Source organism: Scyliorhinus torazame, chromosome 2 (assembly GCF_047496885.1).
Source record: "Scyliorhinus torazame isolate Kashiwa2021f chromosome 2, sScyTor2.1, whole genome shotgun sequence".
Classification (NCBI taxonomy): domain Eukaryota; kingdom Metazoa; phylum Chordata; class Chondrichthyes; order Carcharhiniformes; family Scyliorhinidae; genus Scyliorhinus; species Scyliorhinus torazame.
This window is the reverse complement of record NC_092708.1, coordinates 314,761,600-314,778,669: the sequence shown is the minus strand read 5'-3', so window position 1 is coordinate 314,778,669 and position 17,070 is coordinate 314,761,600. Positions and strand designations below refer to the sequence as shown.

Below are 17,070 nucleotides of genomic sequence, written 5' to 3'. Positions count from 1 at the left end.
CTGTGCTCACCCCAGTCCAACGCTGGCATCTCCAGATCACAGTGAATTGAGTGGTTGTGCCAAGCCATTTCAGAGGGTGTTTAAGAGTCACATACAGGCCAGATGCAGAATGGATGGCGGATTTCTTTACCTAAAGGACATGATTAGATGAGGTTTTTGACAATCTGGTCGTTATACATTCACCAGTGTTCTAGCTTTTTACTTTAAATATATTTAAATTTCCAGTTGTCACGCTAGGATTTTGCTTCCTGCCTCTGGATCGGGGCTTCTGGAATACCAGTTCTGTAACGTAATCGCTATACTATTGTTGCGAATAGGACTCTTTCACGAAACCCCAGGTTTAAAAAAATCTTGTCAGACAATAACCTTATTGACAAAAAGGATAATCACTAATTTAGAATGTAAACTAACAAAGTTTATTGGACAACAAAGATTAATACTTAAAATTCCATTGGTTGAGGCATGACATGCGACACTGTCTTTCCTGTGGATCCTGGGACTTCTGCAGTCTTCCCCTCTTCTTGATCTCTTGAGCCTGGTCTTTTAACTTATCATGAAGTTTTCTTAGTCAACTTAATTCTGTCATTGAAAACCCCCTTTTGCAGCTTTAAGACTTCAACCCATAGTTCCCAGCTTACCTTAAATGCTATAGCTGCATGTTTCACAGTTATAGGTTGATCACCCGCGTGTTCTCATGCGCATGGGAGCGGGTGCTCTCAATCTGGAAGCAGCCCCCTGACAGTGTTCACATTTTCTTAAGACGATTACTTGAGTCCTAATAGTGGATTTTAATACTAGTCTAGATTTCTTACTGAAATCTCCAGTAACAATTACGCTGGTCACTTCTATATTCGTAAAGCAATCCCCAGCCTATAGTTTAGTTCTTGCATGAATCCTCAACCAGTCAGAATCGCAGTTTTGGCCTTTGTTGCTACTAATGCTAGACTCCCTGGAGTGCAAATGTGCAAATATATTCCAACTACAGTTCCTTGATGCATAGTGGCCTTTCACTTGGTAGTTTGAGAAATGTATTGGCTGGCTATTCACTGAAGCAGTTATCAGACATGAGCCTGATCTCGTTATACATTTAATCACACCTGAAAGTACAGCAACCGTGGTACATTTTCTTATTATTGTATCTCAGGAGAGCTATGCTGCAGCTTTAACTCCCCCAGCTGAGATTGGTTAACTGGGTATAGACCAGAGATCAAACCTGGAATCTTCTGGTTGAATGACGTGCTACACTTGGGGATATTTACCCTATAGATTATTGGGAAAAGTTCAATCTATTCCTGTTAATAAATCCTTTCCTTCCTCCTCTCTTCCAAAATATAGTTGGCATGGATATGATGGTAATTTGTGAAACCTGTCTTTTGTTTAGGAACAAGAAGAAAATAAAGGAGCCACAAGCTGGCCAGAATTTTACATCGACCAGTTGAACTCTATGGCAATCGTGAGTGCCTGTTTATTGTGGTTTTTTTTACATTTCTAAATCAAATACTCATTGAGTATGGTCATAATTCTATTAGTGGTTTTCTGTATTGCATATCGCTATACAAAGAAGCTGTTTTTTAAAAAAACTTTCATGAATCAGGGTGCGTGAGTGGGAAGCAACTATTCCATTGCAATTCAATTTAGAATGTTAGGTTTCTCTTGATATTAATCTTATTCCAAATGCCTAGTGTGGAATTTTGCACCTTCAACTTTAAATTGTAGTAGCTTTGAACTAATAACATCTTCCAAAGAGAACACTTGTCTTTCTTTGCACTCCTAGTTTTTCAGGACTTTAAATCCATTCACTAAATGTCAGATGATCAAGATATTTAAGCATTGAGACAGAAATTCCATTACAGCATTTGGTTAACTCTTTCTTGTTCCTGAATTGTAGATCTTTTTGTACTTGGTAAAGTGAAAGGCAGGCTTTGACCATTATTTGTACATATGTTTTTTTCTTTGAATTAGCCTCTACATTTTTTTCTTTCTAACCTCTGGTACCTCATCCAAACAGTTATTCTCAAATGTGTGAACCGTGACCATAAATGCCAATAGGTTATTCAACCACGGTGGAGTTTTGCAACGAAGCTTAATGTGACCTCACACAATATTGGCATATGCACCTTCAGAAGGTGCCAATGGTTATCAAGCAAGGTGGGAATTTGGCCTTGTCCTTCCAGCCCAGAGGTACTAAATTCATCAATTATAGTATCCCTACTGACAGTCTAGCTGAAATTAGAAAAAATAAGTATAGAACAAGGTTTAAACCCAAGACCTTGCTGATCTGTACAGTCCAGCGTCTCACTGGATTACTGATTGAACCACTACATTTCCAGTGTGGTTTTCAGCGTGGGTTGTTATAAAACTGTCTTTCCTGATCAGAATGCATAGTACACTGAATAGAACTGGTGAAATTTGCATTGGAAATGTTTATTCTGATGGGTTATATTTGACTTCACTTGGTACAACTTTGCCATTTTTTGACATGTCTTAGGATTGCTTCCGTTTCTGCAGCACTGCATTGGCAGCTGCTTCGGTGTTAATCTTGAATTTAATATTAGGTTTGAACGAGAAAGGAGTTGTAAAGTGAGGTTTTAATTTAAGGCAAACTTGAAAGAGGTGAGGAATGAATTAACCATTGTAAACTGATGAACAACAGACAAATAATAGGGAATATTCAAAGTATTTGGTACAAAACGAGTACTCTTCTCTAACAAGCATAGGCTCTATTTGTGTGGTTACACAACACATTAACAATTGAAGTAAGAAACCATATCAAGCTGTAAGGGAAAGCACTCTCAAATGCACAGGAAAACTGGAAATTCAGCAGACTGGGCGAGGTTTAAAAACCAACAGGATACGCAAGTAACCATGAGGTGCAAATAGAAATTTGAAAAACATGCAATCGACTTTGGAGCAAACAAAACTCTTCTAAATATATTTATAAAATAGCGGTAAAATGAAATGTATAGGTCAGATTATAATTGACAGGAAACAACATACTTGTTAAATTGTAGGAAAGGGACCACATACCAGTGATTGTAATCCACCTCATCATTGACAGCCATGCCTTCAGCTATCTGGCTCTACATTTTGGAACTCCTCCTCAAAACACCTCTGCCTCTATGTCCTTCCATTTAAGACTCCTTAAAACTCTGTCGATGACCCATCTGCCCTTAGATCTCCTAATGTTGCATGGTATCATATTTTGTTTGATAACACTCTTGCAGAGTATCTTAATGATTTTTTTACATAAGTGCTTGCATAACTGCAAGTTGTTAGTTAGTACAAGATAACTTAATAAGTCGAGGAGAGAAACTTAGTGGATTAATACAACTTTTAGATAAAAGAGTAATGGAGAAAATAGTGGAACTTAAGATGGACAAATTTCTAGGACCTGAATAGTTTCCACCTCCAGAATATTAAAAGAAATGGGTGTAGATCCATAAATAATGTTCTCCAATGACCTTGATTGGGACTTCTTTTTATAAATTATTTTTGGAATTTCAGCACTTTATATCACAATTTACAAATCAGAACAAAAACAACAACCGCATCAATATTTGTATCACAGGTTGTCACAATGTCTGTGACCATAGTCCCAGTGATAGCATTTCCTCGAGGATGAAAAGGGTGCCCTGTTTCCCCGGTCCTTTACGGATGGCAGGGGATTGTGTTCCTCCAAGTGTAGGGGCCTACCTTCCCAATTCTCCTTTTGACTTCTATCATAGCAAGAGTCTCCACTGGGTGATCAGGGAGGCGAAGGCCAGGGCGTCTGCCCCTTTCCTTGTGAAGAGCTCTGGGTGCTCTGACACCCGAAGACGGCCACCAATGGGCATGGCTCCATTTTACCCCTCCAGAATCCTTGACATGGCCTCGCAGAAGGCTGTTCAAACCCATTGAGTCTGGGACAGGGCCAGCACCTGTGGGTGTAGGGGTGTGGTTGGCTGGGCCCCTCTGACACCACTCGCACTTGTGCTCCACCTCTGGGAAGAATCTGCTCATCTCTGTCTTAGAGTTGCATTAGGTTTAGCCCTGCACAAGAGCAGGGGGAGTTGATCCTGTGCAGTGCCTCAATCCAGTGTCCTCCCCCCTATCTCCATGCACTTTCCTCCCCCCATTTCCGTCACGTTTCATCCAGCGGGGTCCTGACTTTTTCTGTCGTCCGTATGTGTCGTCACATTTGTCTCCGCTCAGCCAGTTCAGTGCTACCATTGTGTCTAAAACGTGTGTCTGGGTAGCTGAGGGAACGCCTTGGTCTCTTTGCAGAGAAAAGAGCGCAGCTGCAAGTACTGACGCTGGTTCCCTTTCGGGAGTTGGAGCTTCTCCTATAATCCCCACCCCCCCAGGGTTGCTATTCTAATGTCCACATATATGTCCTTTACCCTCCAGGTCCCCCTGTCCTTTTTCCACGTCCTAAATGTGGTGTCTATCCTAGCCGGTATAAACTTGTGGTTGTTGCAGATGAGGGTTTCTATCGACATACCACTGCATTTGAAGTGGCACCTGAAGTGGTTCCAGGTCTTTAATGTGGCCACTACCAATGGGTTCCTAGAGTATGTGTGGGGGGTAGGGGGGAGCGAGGTGGTGGCTAACGCCCGGAGAGACGTCCCCGTGTAGGAGGCCCCCTCTATTTGGACAAAGTGTGCCTCCGGCTCTCTCAGCCACCCTCTCGCCTTTTCTGCCTTTTCCAGTGATAGACTAGGAGGTTTGGCAGGGCCAGGCCTTCCATGTGTCACCCTCTCAGCAAGATAGCTTTCCATACCACCCCCTCACCCAAAAAAAAAAAAACAAGGGCCATGATTAGCTTGCCAACCCTGATGAAGAAGGTTTTGGGGATGATCGGCAGTGATCTGAATGTGAAGAGGAACCTGAGTAACATACTCATTTTCATCTTCTGCACCCTTCCTGCTAACGGAAGGGAGAGTGATTCCCATCTTTGTACGTCCCTCTTCACCTTCTCCACCTGGCTGGACAGGTTCCACTTGTATAGCCTCGTGCAGTTGTAGGCTATCTGTATCCCCAGGTACCTGAACTTGGTCTGGGTCATTTTAAACAGTAGTTCGTCCAGCTCTGCTCCTCGCTTTGGGGGTTCACCGGGAAGATTTCTCTTTTCCCCAGTTTGAGTTTGTAACCTGAGAAGGCACAAACCTCTCTAAGGAGTCCAGTTATCTTTCCCATACTGGCCAGGGGGTTCAACATGTAGATGAGCAGGTCATGCCCATAGAATGGACCTCTGTGCTCTCTGCTCCCTTTCTGAATGCCCGTCCACCATTCCGCTGCTCTAGGAGCAATGGCCAGTGGCTCAATTGCCAGTGCAAACAGGAGCGTGGATAACGGGCAGCCCGCCTCGTTCGGTGGCGGTCTTCTCCATGCGAGTGCTGTACAGAAGTTTCACCCACATGGCAAATGGGCAGCACGGTAGCACAGTGGTTAGCACTGTTACTTCACAGCACCTTGGTCCCAGATTTGATTCCCGGCTTCGGTCACTATCTGTGCAGAGTCTGCAAGTTCTCCCTGTGTCTGCATGGGTTTCCTCCGGGTCCTCCGCCTCCGAAAGGCGTGCTGTTGGGTAATTTGGACATTCTGAATGAACCCTCTGTGTACCCGAACAGGTGCCGGAATGTGGCGACTAGGGGCTTTTCACAATAACTTCATTACAGTGTTAATGTAAGCCTACTTGTGACAATAAAGATTATTATTATCTGACCCCAAACCATTCAAGCACCTCCATGAAGTACCTCCATTCTACTCGATCGAAGGCTTTCTCAACGTCCAGGGAGCCGATCACTTCTGGTATCGGCTCCCCAGGTGGGGTCATTATTACATTCAGCAGGGTTCTGATGTTCGCTGTTAGCTGTCTGCCCTTGACCAACCCGGTCTGATCTTCCATGATCACTTCTGGCAGGCAACTCTCCATGCGCCTCGCCGGACTTCAGCATCAGTATTTAAAAGAGAGATGGGTCTGTAATCCACACCCCGCCAGGTCTTTGTCTTTTTTAGGAATCAGCGAGATTGAGGCCTGTACCAGCATGGACGACAGGACCCCCTTTGACGATGAATAATTGAACATCTCCCGCAAGTGCTGCTGTGAATTTTTTATAAAAGTCTACCAGGAACACATGGTCCCACACCTTCCCTGACTGCATGGAATTAATGCATTCCATGATCTTGTTGAGCCCTAGAATTACTTCCAGCCCCTGTTCCTTGTCTTCCTTCTCCACCCATCCCCTTCCTCCATGGTATATCTAGTCCATCGAGGAACAGTTTTACCCCGAGTCCCCCTCCAGGGGCTCGGCGGTGTATAGGCCTCGGTAAATGTTTAAGAAGGCCTCGCCTTAGTTAGTGCATCAGCGTGTAGCTGGGTTTGTCTCCATGTTCGTAAAAGGCCTCTTGTGACCGGTGGACTGCTTTCCCTGTGGAGAGCAGATCAAATTCGATCTGCAGCTTTTTCCCTCTAGCTGTTCCACGGTTGGGGCTGTGGCATACCGTCGATCCAACTCCATATCATCATAATCGCTCTGGTTATCCTTTCCTTCCTGTCTCTGCTGCGACCGTCCCCGTCCCCCGTCCCTCCATACACCAGCTTGTTCGCTAGTGTAACGGCTCCCCCCAATGATCGGATTTTGCATCCTTAACCCGGTCTAATTCTCTTTTTTCATCCCACCCCCTTTCCTCCTTTTAAAGCCCACATTTAGACCATTGCCGTTTCTTTATCTTTCCCGGGCATCGCTGCTCCGTACCCGTGGGGTTCCTTCCATCTGTACCTTCTGGTAGCCCCACAATCCGCAGGTTTTGTCGGCGCAATCTGTTCTCTTGGTCGTCGACCTTTTCTCTCAACCTTTTGAGTCCTGAACAGCCTCGTCTCCTTGGCTTCGAGTGGCGCGATTCGGTCACCCTGGTCCGTGGCAGCGTTTTTGAGGTCTCGGGTTGTTGCCTCATGGGCCTCAAGCCCCTGTTGCATTTTGCCCATAGCCCCCTTCATGGGGGCCGTCGCATCCTCAATTGCCAACCCCATGTCATCATGAGTTCATCTTTCATTTCCTCCTTGTGTTTCTGGAGCTTGGAGGTGATGAAATCTATCATTTTGTTCCAGCAGCGCCTGGGTCAGCGCTGGAGGTTCTGTGGGGTCGGCCGTTTCCGCTTCCGTGCCGCCACAGGGGCTTACCTGCTCCGAGGCTGAGATTTGTCTCTCCTCACTTTGCTGCTCTTACGGCTGGGCTATTGTTCCTCGGCATTCTGGCTGGCACTGCAGTTGGTGGGGGAATTTCTGTCCTTTTGGTGCCATTTATTAGGGTTAAAGGGCCTTAACCAAAGTTCCTAGATGTGAGCTACCTTTTGTGTGACCGCTCAGCTCATGGCTGCTACCAGAAGTCCTCGTCTTTTTTTAAGCCAGCTTTATTCAAAACATGGACAAAGTATTGAAGTGTCCCATTTCCACGGTTGCAGATGCTACTAAGGAGGCACTGTAATTTGTATGGATTAGGGCATAAAATAATAAAGGAATGTCAAGTGCAAGTACAAAATTAATAGCGAAGAGGAGTTCAGTGTGGCGGAAGTGTGGTCATCCCAAATATTTTCTTAATGGGAGCTGTGGAGGAGGAAAGATTATTTACACAAGTGACGATCCGCTGCAAAAATGAAGAAAAAGGCTAATTAAATGTTGATCTTTATCTAAAGGGTTAGAATACAAACGTGGTATGTGACGTTTCTATTCTACGCCGCTTTAACTGAACCTTATTTGAGTATTGTATTCTCTTGGTACCAAATCTCAGGAAGGATATATTAACATTTGAGAAGGTGAAGTGCAAGTTCACTAGGATTATGCCTGGGTACAATGGGAGCAGGTTGCATAAACTTGGTTTACATTCCATTCCTGAAGGTTCAGGTCTGGTCTAATTATGGTGTTTAAAATGATAAAGACATTTGATGGATTGGAAACAGAAACACTCTTTATCTGGTGAAGGAATTCAGAACAATGGGGTGTGTTCTTAACATTATGACCAGGCCAAATTGGAATCAGGAAGAATGTTTTCAGAAAAATGTCAGTTGAAACCTGGCACTGTGCCTGAACAAAAAGTCAATTGTCATCTTCATATGAGGTTAATTTTGCGCTTAGTTTGTGCGGGATATGGAACAAAAGTGGGTAAGTGTAGTGGTTACAAACTTGCTATGTCTAGGGCTGAATGGCCTATTCCTGTTCCTATCTTCCTAGGAACAAAGGCACTTGGGGAGATTGTGCCTCTGAGTTAGTAATCCAGAGCCCCAGGCTAAAGCCCTGGGGACATGGGTTCAATTCCACTATGGCAACAGGTGGCATGCAAATTCAATTAATCCGGAATTGAAAGCTAGCCTCCAGGGTGATGACCATGAAATTATCATCGATTGTTGGCAAAACCCATCTGGTTCACATTATGTCCTTAAGGGAAGGAAATCTGCTGTCCTTAACTGTCTGGTCCCACATGTGCCTCCAGGCACACAACAACATAATGACTCTCAACTGCCCTCCGAATGTGTTCTCCTAGTGTCAATAAAATGCATTTTATTGGGGATCCAACTTGGCTTCCAATATGACTTTGCTCTTGACTGAACGATGAAAGTAACCTAATTACTTGGGTTTCATATTTCCTCTCCTCTGCATTCCCGTACCTCTCCAAGCCTATAAATTAGAGCTGTTTCACATTGAGGTGTTAATTAAATAACTAAATATCCTCCATCATGGGTATCTTGATAACTCAGTGCTTCTTAAGCAGATGGTCATATTTCAACTCCCAGAGCTATTCTGGGCAAGCTATCGCTATGTTGAATGAAATAGCTTCATAGATTATCATAGAATTTACAGTGCAGAAGGAGGCCATTCGGCCCATCGAGTCCGCACCGGCTCTTGGAAAGAGCACCCCACCCAAGGTCAACATCTCCACCCTATCCCCATAACCCAGTAACCCCACCCAACACTAAGGGCAATTTTGGACACTATGGGCAATTTATCATGGCCAATCCACCTAACCTGCACATCTTTGGACTGTGGGAGGAAACCGGAGCACCCGGAGGAAACCCACGCACACACGGAAGGATGTGCAGACTCCACACAGACAGTGACCCAAGCCGGAATCGAACCTGGGACCCTGGTGCTGTGAAGCAATTGTGCTATCCACAATGCTACCGTGCTGCCCGTGCTTCATTGGCCAAATTATTTAATGTAACTCATGTCGGTGAAATGCTTGGGTTATATGTCGGGGGGGGGGAGAAGAGAAGAGAGAAATTGGTGTTCTTTTCAACTCTCCTTGCTTGTGTCAGCCAGCCAAGGTGACCTTGATTGTGCAGAATTGCAGCTCAGACTCATGATTTCACCCTAGAGAGTGACTATGAAGCAGAGGCGCTGATCATAAAATTACCATGAGAAACAATGTATAAGCATGGTGTCAGCAAATGTGCACATTTTCACCAAAATTTTCGCATGCTGTAATAATAAAATTAAGTGTGGAGCTGACCATGTTTTTTCTTTTTAGAGAAAATCACTCTTGGCTTTGGAAAAAGAAGATGAGGAAGAAAGGAATAAAACCATTGAGAGCTTGAAAACCGCACTAAGAACACAACCAATGAGGCAATCGATCTTTGATCTATAATTATGTTAACAAAATTTTAATTAATTGTAGTTAATTTCTGCAACATGCTCTTAGAATGGATAAAATGCTTTCTTTAGGTTCTTAATTTGCTCTATTCAATATGTGTTGGCCAAATCAGTAGAAAAGAGTACAAAGCTTTTCAGAGATGATTATTTTGTTAGCTAGTTTGACTAAGATCAGTGTGCATCATGAAGACTGAAAAATACATAGCAATGTTAGCCTCCATTAAAACCTCTTTGTTATTTTAAATCTGCAAATATTGTTCTCCCCCACCCCCAAAAGCACTGTGCCTCCTGATGCAAGATGTGAATAAGTGTTATTTTTTAACCATTCATTTAGAAGGACTCCAATCTGTTATGTGTTTTGAGTTGTGCAGGATCAACTGGATTATTTCATTTGCTCTTTTTTAATCTAATGTTCTTCTGTTTGGCAGGTTTGTTACCCGGTTCATTGACTTGGATGGGTTAACATGCATTCTGAACTTTCTGAAAAGTATGGACTATGAAACATCAGAATCTCGAATACATACCTCTCTAATAGGCTGTATTAAAGCATTAATGAACAACTCTCAGGGCAGGGCCCATGTTTTGGCTCATGTAGAGAGTATTAATGTAATAGCTCAAAGCCTTACAACTGAAAATATAAAGACTAAAGTAGCAGTCCTGGAAATTTTGGGTGCTGTATGTTTGGTGCCAGGTGGTCACAAGAAGGTATTGGAGGCGATGCTGCACTACCAGAAACATGCAAGTGAAAGAACACGCTTCCAGGTACAGTTTGTGCACTAGTTGTGAACTGCAAAATGGAATTGTGCAATTTTGTTAAATGGAATGGAATATAGACTGATCAAAATGTGACAAACATGCAGTTTCTAACTGTTTTACCCTGAGACACTTCAACTTTTATTAATCCTTTTATTACTCAATTGCTTTTTGTACCGTTTCTGTGAATTAAAATAATTTGTAAGCTTTCACTTTTTCACCTCACATATGATCTTTTAAAAAGTAAATTGTGTCTCTGCTGGAAAGTTCATTTAGTCTGACTTCTTAATTCCGTAACTTGGGTATTGGAAATTTTCCCCCCCTTTGTTTCCAACAAGATCCATCCAATGTTGAACTTTTCTATTTCAATTGGTACCTTTTACTAAAGTCTGCTTTTAAGAATTGTTCTTCACGAACTTATCTGATCTGACCATTCACTAGATTCAATAATTCTTATCTAGATTATCATAGCATTTACAGTGCAGAAGGAGGCCATTCGGCCCGTCGAGTCTGCACCGGCTCTTGGAAAGAGCACCCTACCCAAGGTCAACACCTCCACCTTATCCCCATAACCCAGTAACCCCACCCAATACTAAGGGCAATTTTGGACACTAAGGGCAATTTACCATGGCCAATCCACCTAACCTGCACATCTTTGGACTGTGGGAGGAAACACATGGGGAGGATGTGCAGACTCCGCACAGACAGTGACCCAAGCTGGAATCGAACCTGGGACCCTGGAGCTGTGAAGCAATTGTGCTATCCACAATGCTACCGTGCTGCCCCTAATTGTACAGTAATTCTTATAAAGTTAAAAATGTTAATGCTGAAAACTGACTTCTATCAATTGATTGGATGCTTAACAAGTAAAGGGCCTAAATGTCAAGTACTTGCTATCTATTATGGGTGGCACGGTAGCACAGTGGTTAGCACTGTTGCTTCACAGCACCAGGGACCTGTGTTCGATTCATAGCTTGGGTCATAGCATAGCATAGCTGTGCGGAGTCTGCACATTCTCCCCGTGTCTACCTGGGTTTCCTCTGGGTCCTCCGGTATCCTCCCACGAGTCCCGAAAGACATGCTTGTTAGGTGAATTGGACATTCTGAATTATCCCTCAGTTTACCCGAACAGGCACCGACCGGAGTATGGTGACGAGGAGATTTTCACAGCAACTTCATTGGAGTGTTAATGTAAACCTAATTATGACACTAAAAAGATTATTATTGCACAAATATTTGTTAGAATCACAACAGAATAGTTTTGTTGGAGCGAAGTATGATTTGTAACTGCATGATCAGAAGGACCAGATGTATCTGGCTGCGAAGATAACCTTTATTTACATTCAGATACTGATAGTGAGCAAGTGTGTGACGAGACCAGGTCTGGCATCCCTTTTATTCTTGATTGCTGATTTAAAGCTAACAGTTCTTTACCCCAATACTAAGTGTAGCTGGGCATGTGGCAGGATCAGCAGCAGGTTGGGGACTGTGCATGCCAAGAGCGAAGATACTGAAACTGGGATGAGGAGAGTTTGTCCTGTTGACTTTTTTCATGCTTTTGTGCTAATGTACAATCAGTGGTAATTATTTAGTACTCCCACTAGTAATAATGCCTAGTAATTTGTAGGAGACCAGTGTCAAGATTCTGACAATTTTATGGATTCCAAGAGGCAACAGGGAATGCATTCATCTTATTGGTCCTCTAAAATGATCACGATTGACCCCATATTAGTAAAAGGAAAGAATGTTGTTAATAATTCATTGATTTTTAAGTTGGAGGGCTATTCTTCCAGATTTTAGCATCAATATGAAGCATCATCTTATCTTTAAGAGGTAGAACAAAGGACAATTGATCTGTATTTTTCCATTTATTAAAGTCACAGCATATATTTTAGTGACCTGCACAACATCAATGTTTAGATCTCTTTTCATGTAATAACATGATCGGTGATGAAATTATTTGAGGAAAATGTTTGGCGGAATATGTTGATCAAAATTTAGCTTTTTGAGTAAATTGTAATCCCTCAGGAATGATAGAATTTTCTTTTCAATTCAAGATTACCACCAGAATTTTCTTTTCAATTCGAGATTACCACAAAAAACAAAAACACTTGCATACCTCAAAGTCTGAAACCACGTGCAACATTTATTTACCGGCTTCGTATCGCCTGACTTAGTGTCCGGATGAGGCCATTGATTCTTGAGAGGCTGCTATCTGGATTTTGCTTTCGCTGGTTGATATCCAGATCAGCATATTTAAATGAGCCATTGGGCATTCGCCGGATCCTCCCAGTGCCTGGGACGTAACTGCCTCACCTGGGGAGACCTGGCCAGGGTGCTGTTTAGTACCGGAACACTCCATCATAGACCAAGGGGTCTCCCAGGCCATTGGAGACCGCCGCTGGTTTAGCACAGGGCTAAATTGCTGGCTTTTAATTCACACCAAGGCAGGCGGGCAGCATGGTTCAATTCCCGTACTAGCCTATCCGAACAGGTGTCGGAATGTGGCGACAAGGGGCTTTTCACAGTAACTTCACTTGAAGCCTACTTGTGACAATAAGCGATTTTCATTTCATTTTTTTCATTTTGGTTGCTCAGGGATAGCGCAGGGTCACACTGGCACTCCCTCTGCCACCTGAGCACCTTGGTACTGCCAGTATGCCCAGGTGGTGCTGGCGGGAGGCAGTGCCAGGGAGAGGGTGGGGTGGACGGGTGCCATGACAATAAAAGGGGGCATGGGATGTGAAGGGTGGGTATGGAAGGGCCACATAAAGGTTGGATGGGTGAAGGGTGGGTGACCTGAAAGGAGGGGCACCCAAAAGGGAGGGTGGGGAGGCCTGAAAAGGGGGAGGACCCTTTGGGACCCTATAACGGGGTGTCCTCACTTTGGGAGGGGTAATGCCCATGATGCGGGGGGGGTGAGGGCCACTTGGGTTAAATTAGAGATCGGGACATCCTTTCAAAATGGTGGCCAAATCTCTCAGAAGTTGACCCCACCGGCAAGTTCAGCTTCCCACTGTGTGGGCGAGACTGGGGAGAAACTCCCAAAGGCTCAAAACAATGACTAAGTGTGGGTAAATACCAGTGTGGATCTCACCCAAAAAGCCGGCGGGAAACACCCTGCCAAATATGCCCAAAATGATACGTAGAAAGTTTTTGGTTGAATTCTTCCCGGAGAGTGGTCAGGTTTCTTTTCAGTGTACTTTTTTTTGCGTCATGCTGTATTGTTTTCTTTTCAATTTGTGTGTCATATTTTCTCTCCTTCAGACATTAGTCAATGACTTGGACAGAAATACAGGAAGATACAAGGATGAAGTGAATCTCAAAACTGCAGTCATGTCTTTCATTAATGCTGTCCTAAGTCAAGGATCAGGAGAGGTAAGAAATTTCATCTTGACTATTCAGGGGGGTTGAAATTTCATAGAATCATAAACGTTTACAGCACAGTAGGAGGCCTTTCAGCCAATCGTGTCCATGCTGGTCAACAAAGATCTGACCACACTAATCCTAATTTCCAGTGCTTGGTCCGTAGCCCTGGGAGTTATGGCAGTGCAAGTGAATATCTGAATACTTCTTAAATGTTCTGAAAGTTTTTGACTCAACCACCCTTTCAGATAGTGTTCCAGACTCCCACCCCATCAGGGTGAAAAAGTTTCTCCTCAACTTCCTTCTTACCTTAAATCTTTGCCCCCTGGTTATTGGAAAAATTGCTTTCCTATCCACTATTTATGTCCGTCATAATCTTATACACCTCTTATCCGGCACCCTCTCAACCTTCGCTGCTCCAAGGAGCTGCACCCTAGCCTGTCTAACCTTTGCTCACAGATCAGACCCTCCAGCCCAGGCAGCATCTTGGTAATTCTCTTCTGCGTTCTCTCCAGTGCAAACACATCCTTCCTATAATATGGTGACCAGAACTGCATGCAGTACTCCAGTTCTTTTATACAATTCTATCATGACCTCCCTACTCTTGTATTCTATGCCACAGCTAATAAAGACAAATACCCATGTGCTTTCTTATGTACCTTATCTACCTGCCCTGCCGCTTCAGAGATCAGTGGATATGCACGCCAAGGTCCCTCAGATTTTCAGTATTTGCAAGGGTCCTACCATTTGTAGTGTAATCCTTTCCCTTGTTAGCCCACCCCAAGTGCATTACCTCACACTTTCCACTTTTAAAGCAGACCAACGCAGGCCAGCAGCACGGTTCAATTCCCGCACCAGCCTCCCCGAACAGGCGCCGGAATGTGGCGACTAGGGGCTATTCACAGTAACTTCATTGAAGCCTACTCGTGACAATAAGCGATTTTCATTTCTTTCATTTCATTCATTCATTAAAATACGTCACACATAGCAAGGTCCCCAACAGAGCCCTGTGGGATTACTGTCAGTGCCCCTGATATCTTGTCCCTTGCCGCCCTCAACAGCCAGGGATACATCTCAACCGGACCTGCAGGTTTATCCACCTTTAAGGCTGTTAAAACTGCTAGTACCTCCTCTCTTATCTACACCTGCATCGTCCTTTTCCATTGTGAAGACCGATGCAAAGTATTCACTGAGGACCCACGTCTTTCAGGTCCACACACCCATTTCATATATGATCCCTAATTGGGCCTACTTTTTCCTCCGTTATTCTCTTGCTCGTTATAGATTTGTTTTAAACCATTTGGATTTTCCTTTATTCTACCCACCAAAGCTTTTGCATGCACTCTTAGCTTTCTTAATTTACTCTTTAAGTTTCCCCCCTGCACTTTTTATACTCCTACAGGGACACTTCCACATTGAGCCCTCCATATCTGCCATAGCTTCCTTGACATCCAAGGTTCTCTGGTCTTGGTACCCACCTTATTTCTTTACAGGGACGTATTTGCTCTGTACTCCACTTCTTTGAAGGTCTCTCACATCTGACATCGTTTTATCTGCAAGTAGCTGCTCCCAGTCCACTTGGGCCAAATTATATCTCATCTTAGTAAAATTAGCCTTTCCCCAGTTAAGAAATTTTATTCCTGGGTTATCATTTTCCATAACTATTCTAAATCTAATATGGTCACTATCTCCAAAATGCTCACCTACTGATATGCCTTCCACCTGCCCGGACTAATTTCGGAACATTAGGCCCAGAATTGCCTCCTCCCCAATTGGGCTTTCCATTGAATCTCCACAGTGCAGAATTCGGTTCATCAAGAGTACACTGGTCCTCTGTGAAAGAGCCCGCCTTTCCACCTTATTCCCGCAAACCCGTGCATTGACCACAGCCAATCCATTTAACTTGCACATCTTTGGACACAAAAGAGTCAATTTGCCATGGTGAAACCACCTAAACTGTACATTCTTAGACTATGGGAGGAAACTGGGGGGACCTCCGGTTGCGGCTATGCAGAGAAGTCGCACGTTCGGCAGCTCCCGCTAAAAACTGACTTTTGGGCTCTTTTTAGGGCCCGTAACGGCACTTGTTCGACGTTTCCTGGTGTGGGAAGGGGACAGCAATATTCCCCCGATAGTGTATGGATTGGACCGGGAGTGGGGCGATTTAACAAAAAGTGGTATTGAAGCAAAGAAAGGTGCGAGGGAGGGGGACCAAGATGGCGGCGGGCGGAGACCAGGCAGTGTGGAGGCAGTGGGTGCAAGAGCAGCAGGAGCTGCTCCAGCGCTGTTTTAAGGAACTGAAAGCAGAGCTGCTAGAGCCGATGAAGGCTTCAGTCGATAAGCTGCTGGAGATGCAGACGGCCCAAGTAGCGGCGATCCGGGAGGTCCGGCAGAAGGTCTCGGAGAACGAGCACGAGATCCTGGGCCTGGCGGTGAAGGTGGAGGCGCACGAGGCGCTCCACAAGAAATGGCAGGCGAGGTTCGAGGAGATGGAGAACCGGTCGAGGCGGAAAACCCTGCGGATCCTTGGTCTCCCGGAGGGGCTGGAGGGATTGGACGTGGGGGCCATGCTGAATTTGTTGATGGGAGCGGGGGCCTTTCAGGGGCCCTTGGAGCTGGAGGGGGCCCACCGAGTGCTGGCGAGGAGTCCCAAACCCAGCGAGCCGCCGCGGGCGGTGCTGATGCGGTTCCACCGATTTGCTGATCGAGAGTGTGTGTTAAGGTGGGCCAAGAAGGAGCGGAGCAGCAGGTGGGAGAACGCGGAGATCCGGATCTACCAGGATTGGTGCGCGGAGGTGGCGAAGAAGAGGGCCGGTTACAACGGGGCGAAGGCAGTGCTGCACAGGAAGGGGGTGAAGTTCGGTATGCTGCAGCCGGCACGTCTGTGGGTCACCTATAAGGATCAACACCATTATTTCGATACCCCGGAGGAGGCGTGGCCCTTTGTTCAGGCCGAAAAACTGGACTTCGACTAAGGGTCGGGGACAAGGGGTCGCGGTGGAGGGATAGTCGGGGATTGCTGGGGATTGCTGGGTTGCGTTTCGAGGGGGGTTTCTTTGTTTTTTGGGGGTTGATTGGGCATTGTTAGGATTAGGTCTGCCGGGTGGGCTCGTGGGGGGGGGGGGGGGGGTAGGTAAACTGCTTTGGGGGGGGGAGGGGTTGATGGTCAGTAGGGGAGATGGGGCTTATTGTCACGAGTAGAGGGGGGGTGGGGGGGGAGGGGGGGGGGAAGAGAGAGAGGCCTAAGTTGGGGGTAGTGGGACCCGGCCTGGAAAGGGAGCTGTGCCAGGGGAGGCAAGGGCTGGGCTTTTTCCCGCGTTTAGGGC

General features: G+C 45.1%; 1 protein-coding gene across 3 annotated transcripts in view; it reads left to right on the top strand.

Annotated features, from left to right (window-relative positions):
• Positions 1-17,070, top strand: part of daam1a (dishevelled associated activator of morphogenesis 1a) — a 275,266-nt gene that overhangs the window by 156,723 nt on the left and 101,473 nt on the right. For all 3 annotated transcript variants that reach the window (XM_072489195.1, XM_072489180.1, XM_072489186.1), the window contains exons 4-7: positions 1,382-1,453; positions 9,504-9,598; positions 10,054-10,387; positions 13,646-13,756. In XM_072489195.1, the coding sequence (XP_072345296.1) occupies positions 1,382-1,453; positions 9,504-9,598; positions 10,054-10,387; positions 13,646-13,756 (612 nt within the window). The remainder of the gene's footprint in view (positions 1-1,381; positions 1,454-9,503; positions 9,599-10,053; positions 10,388-13,645; positions 13,757-17,070) is intronic.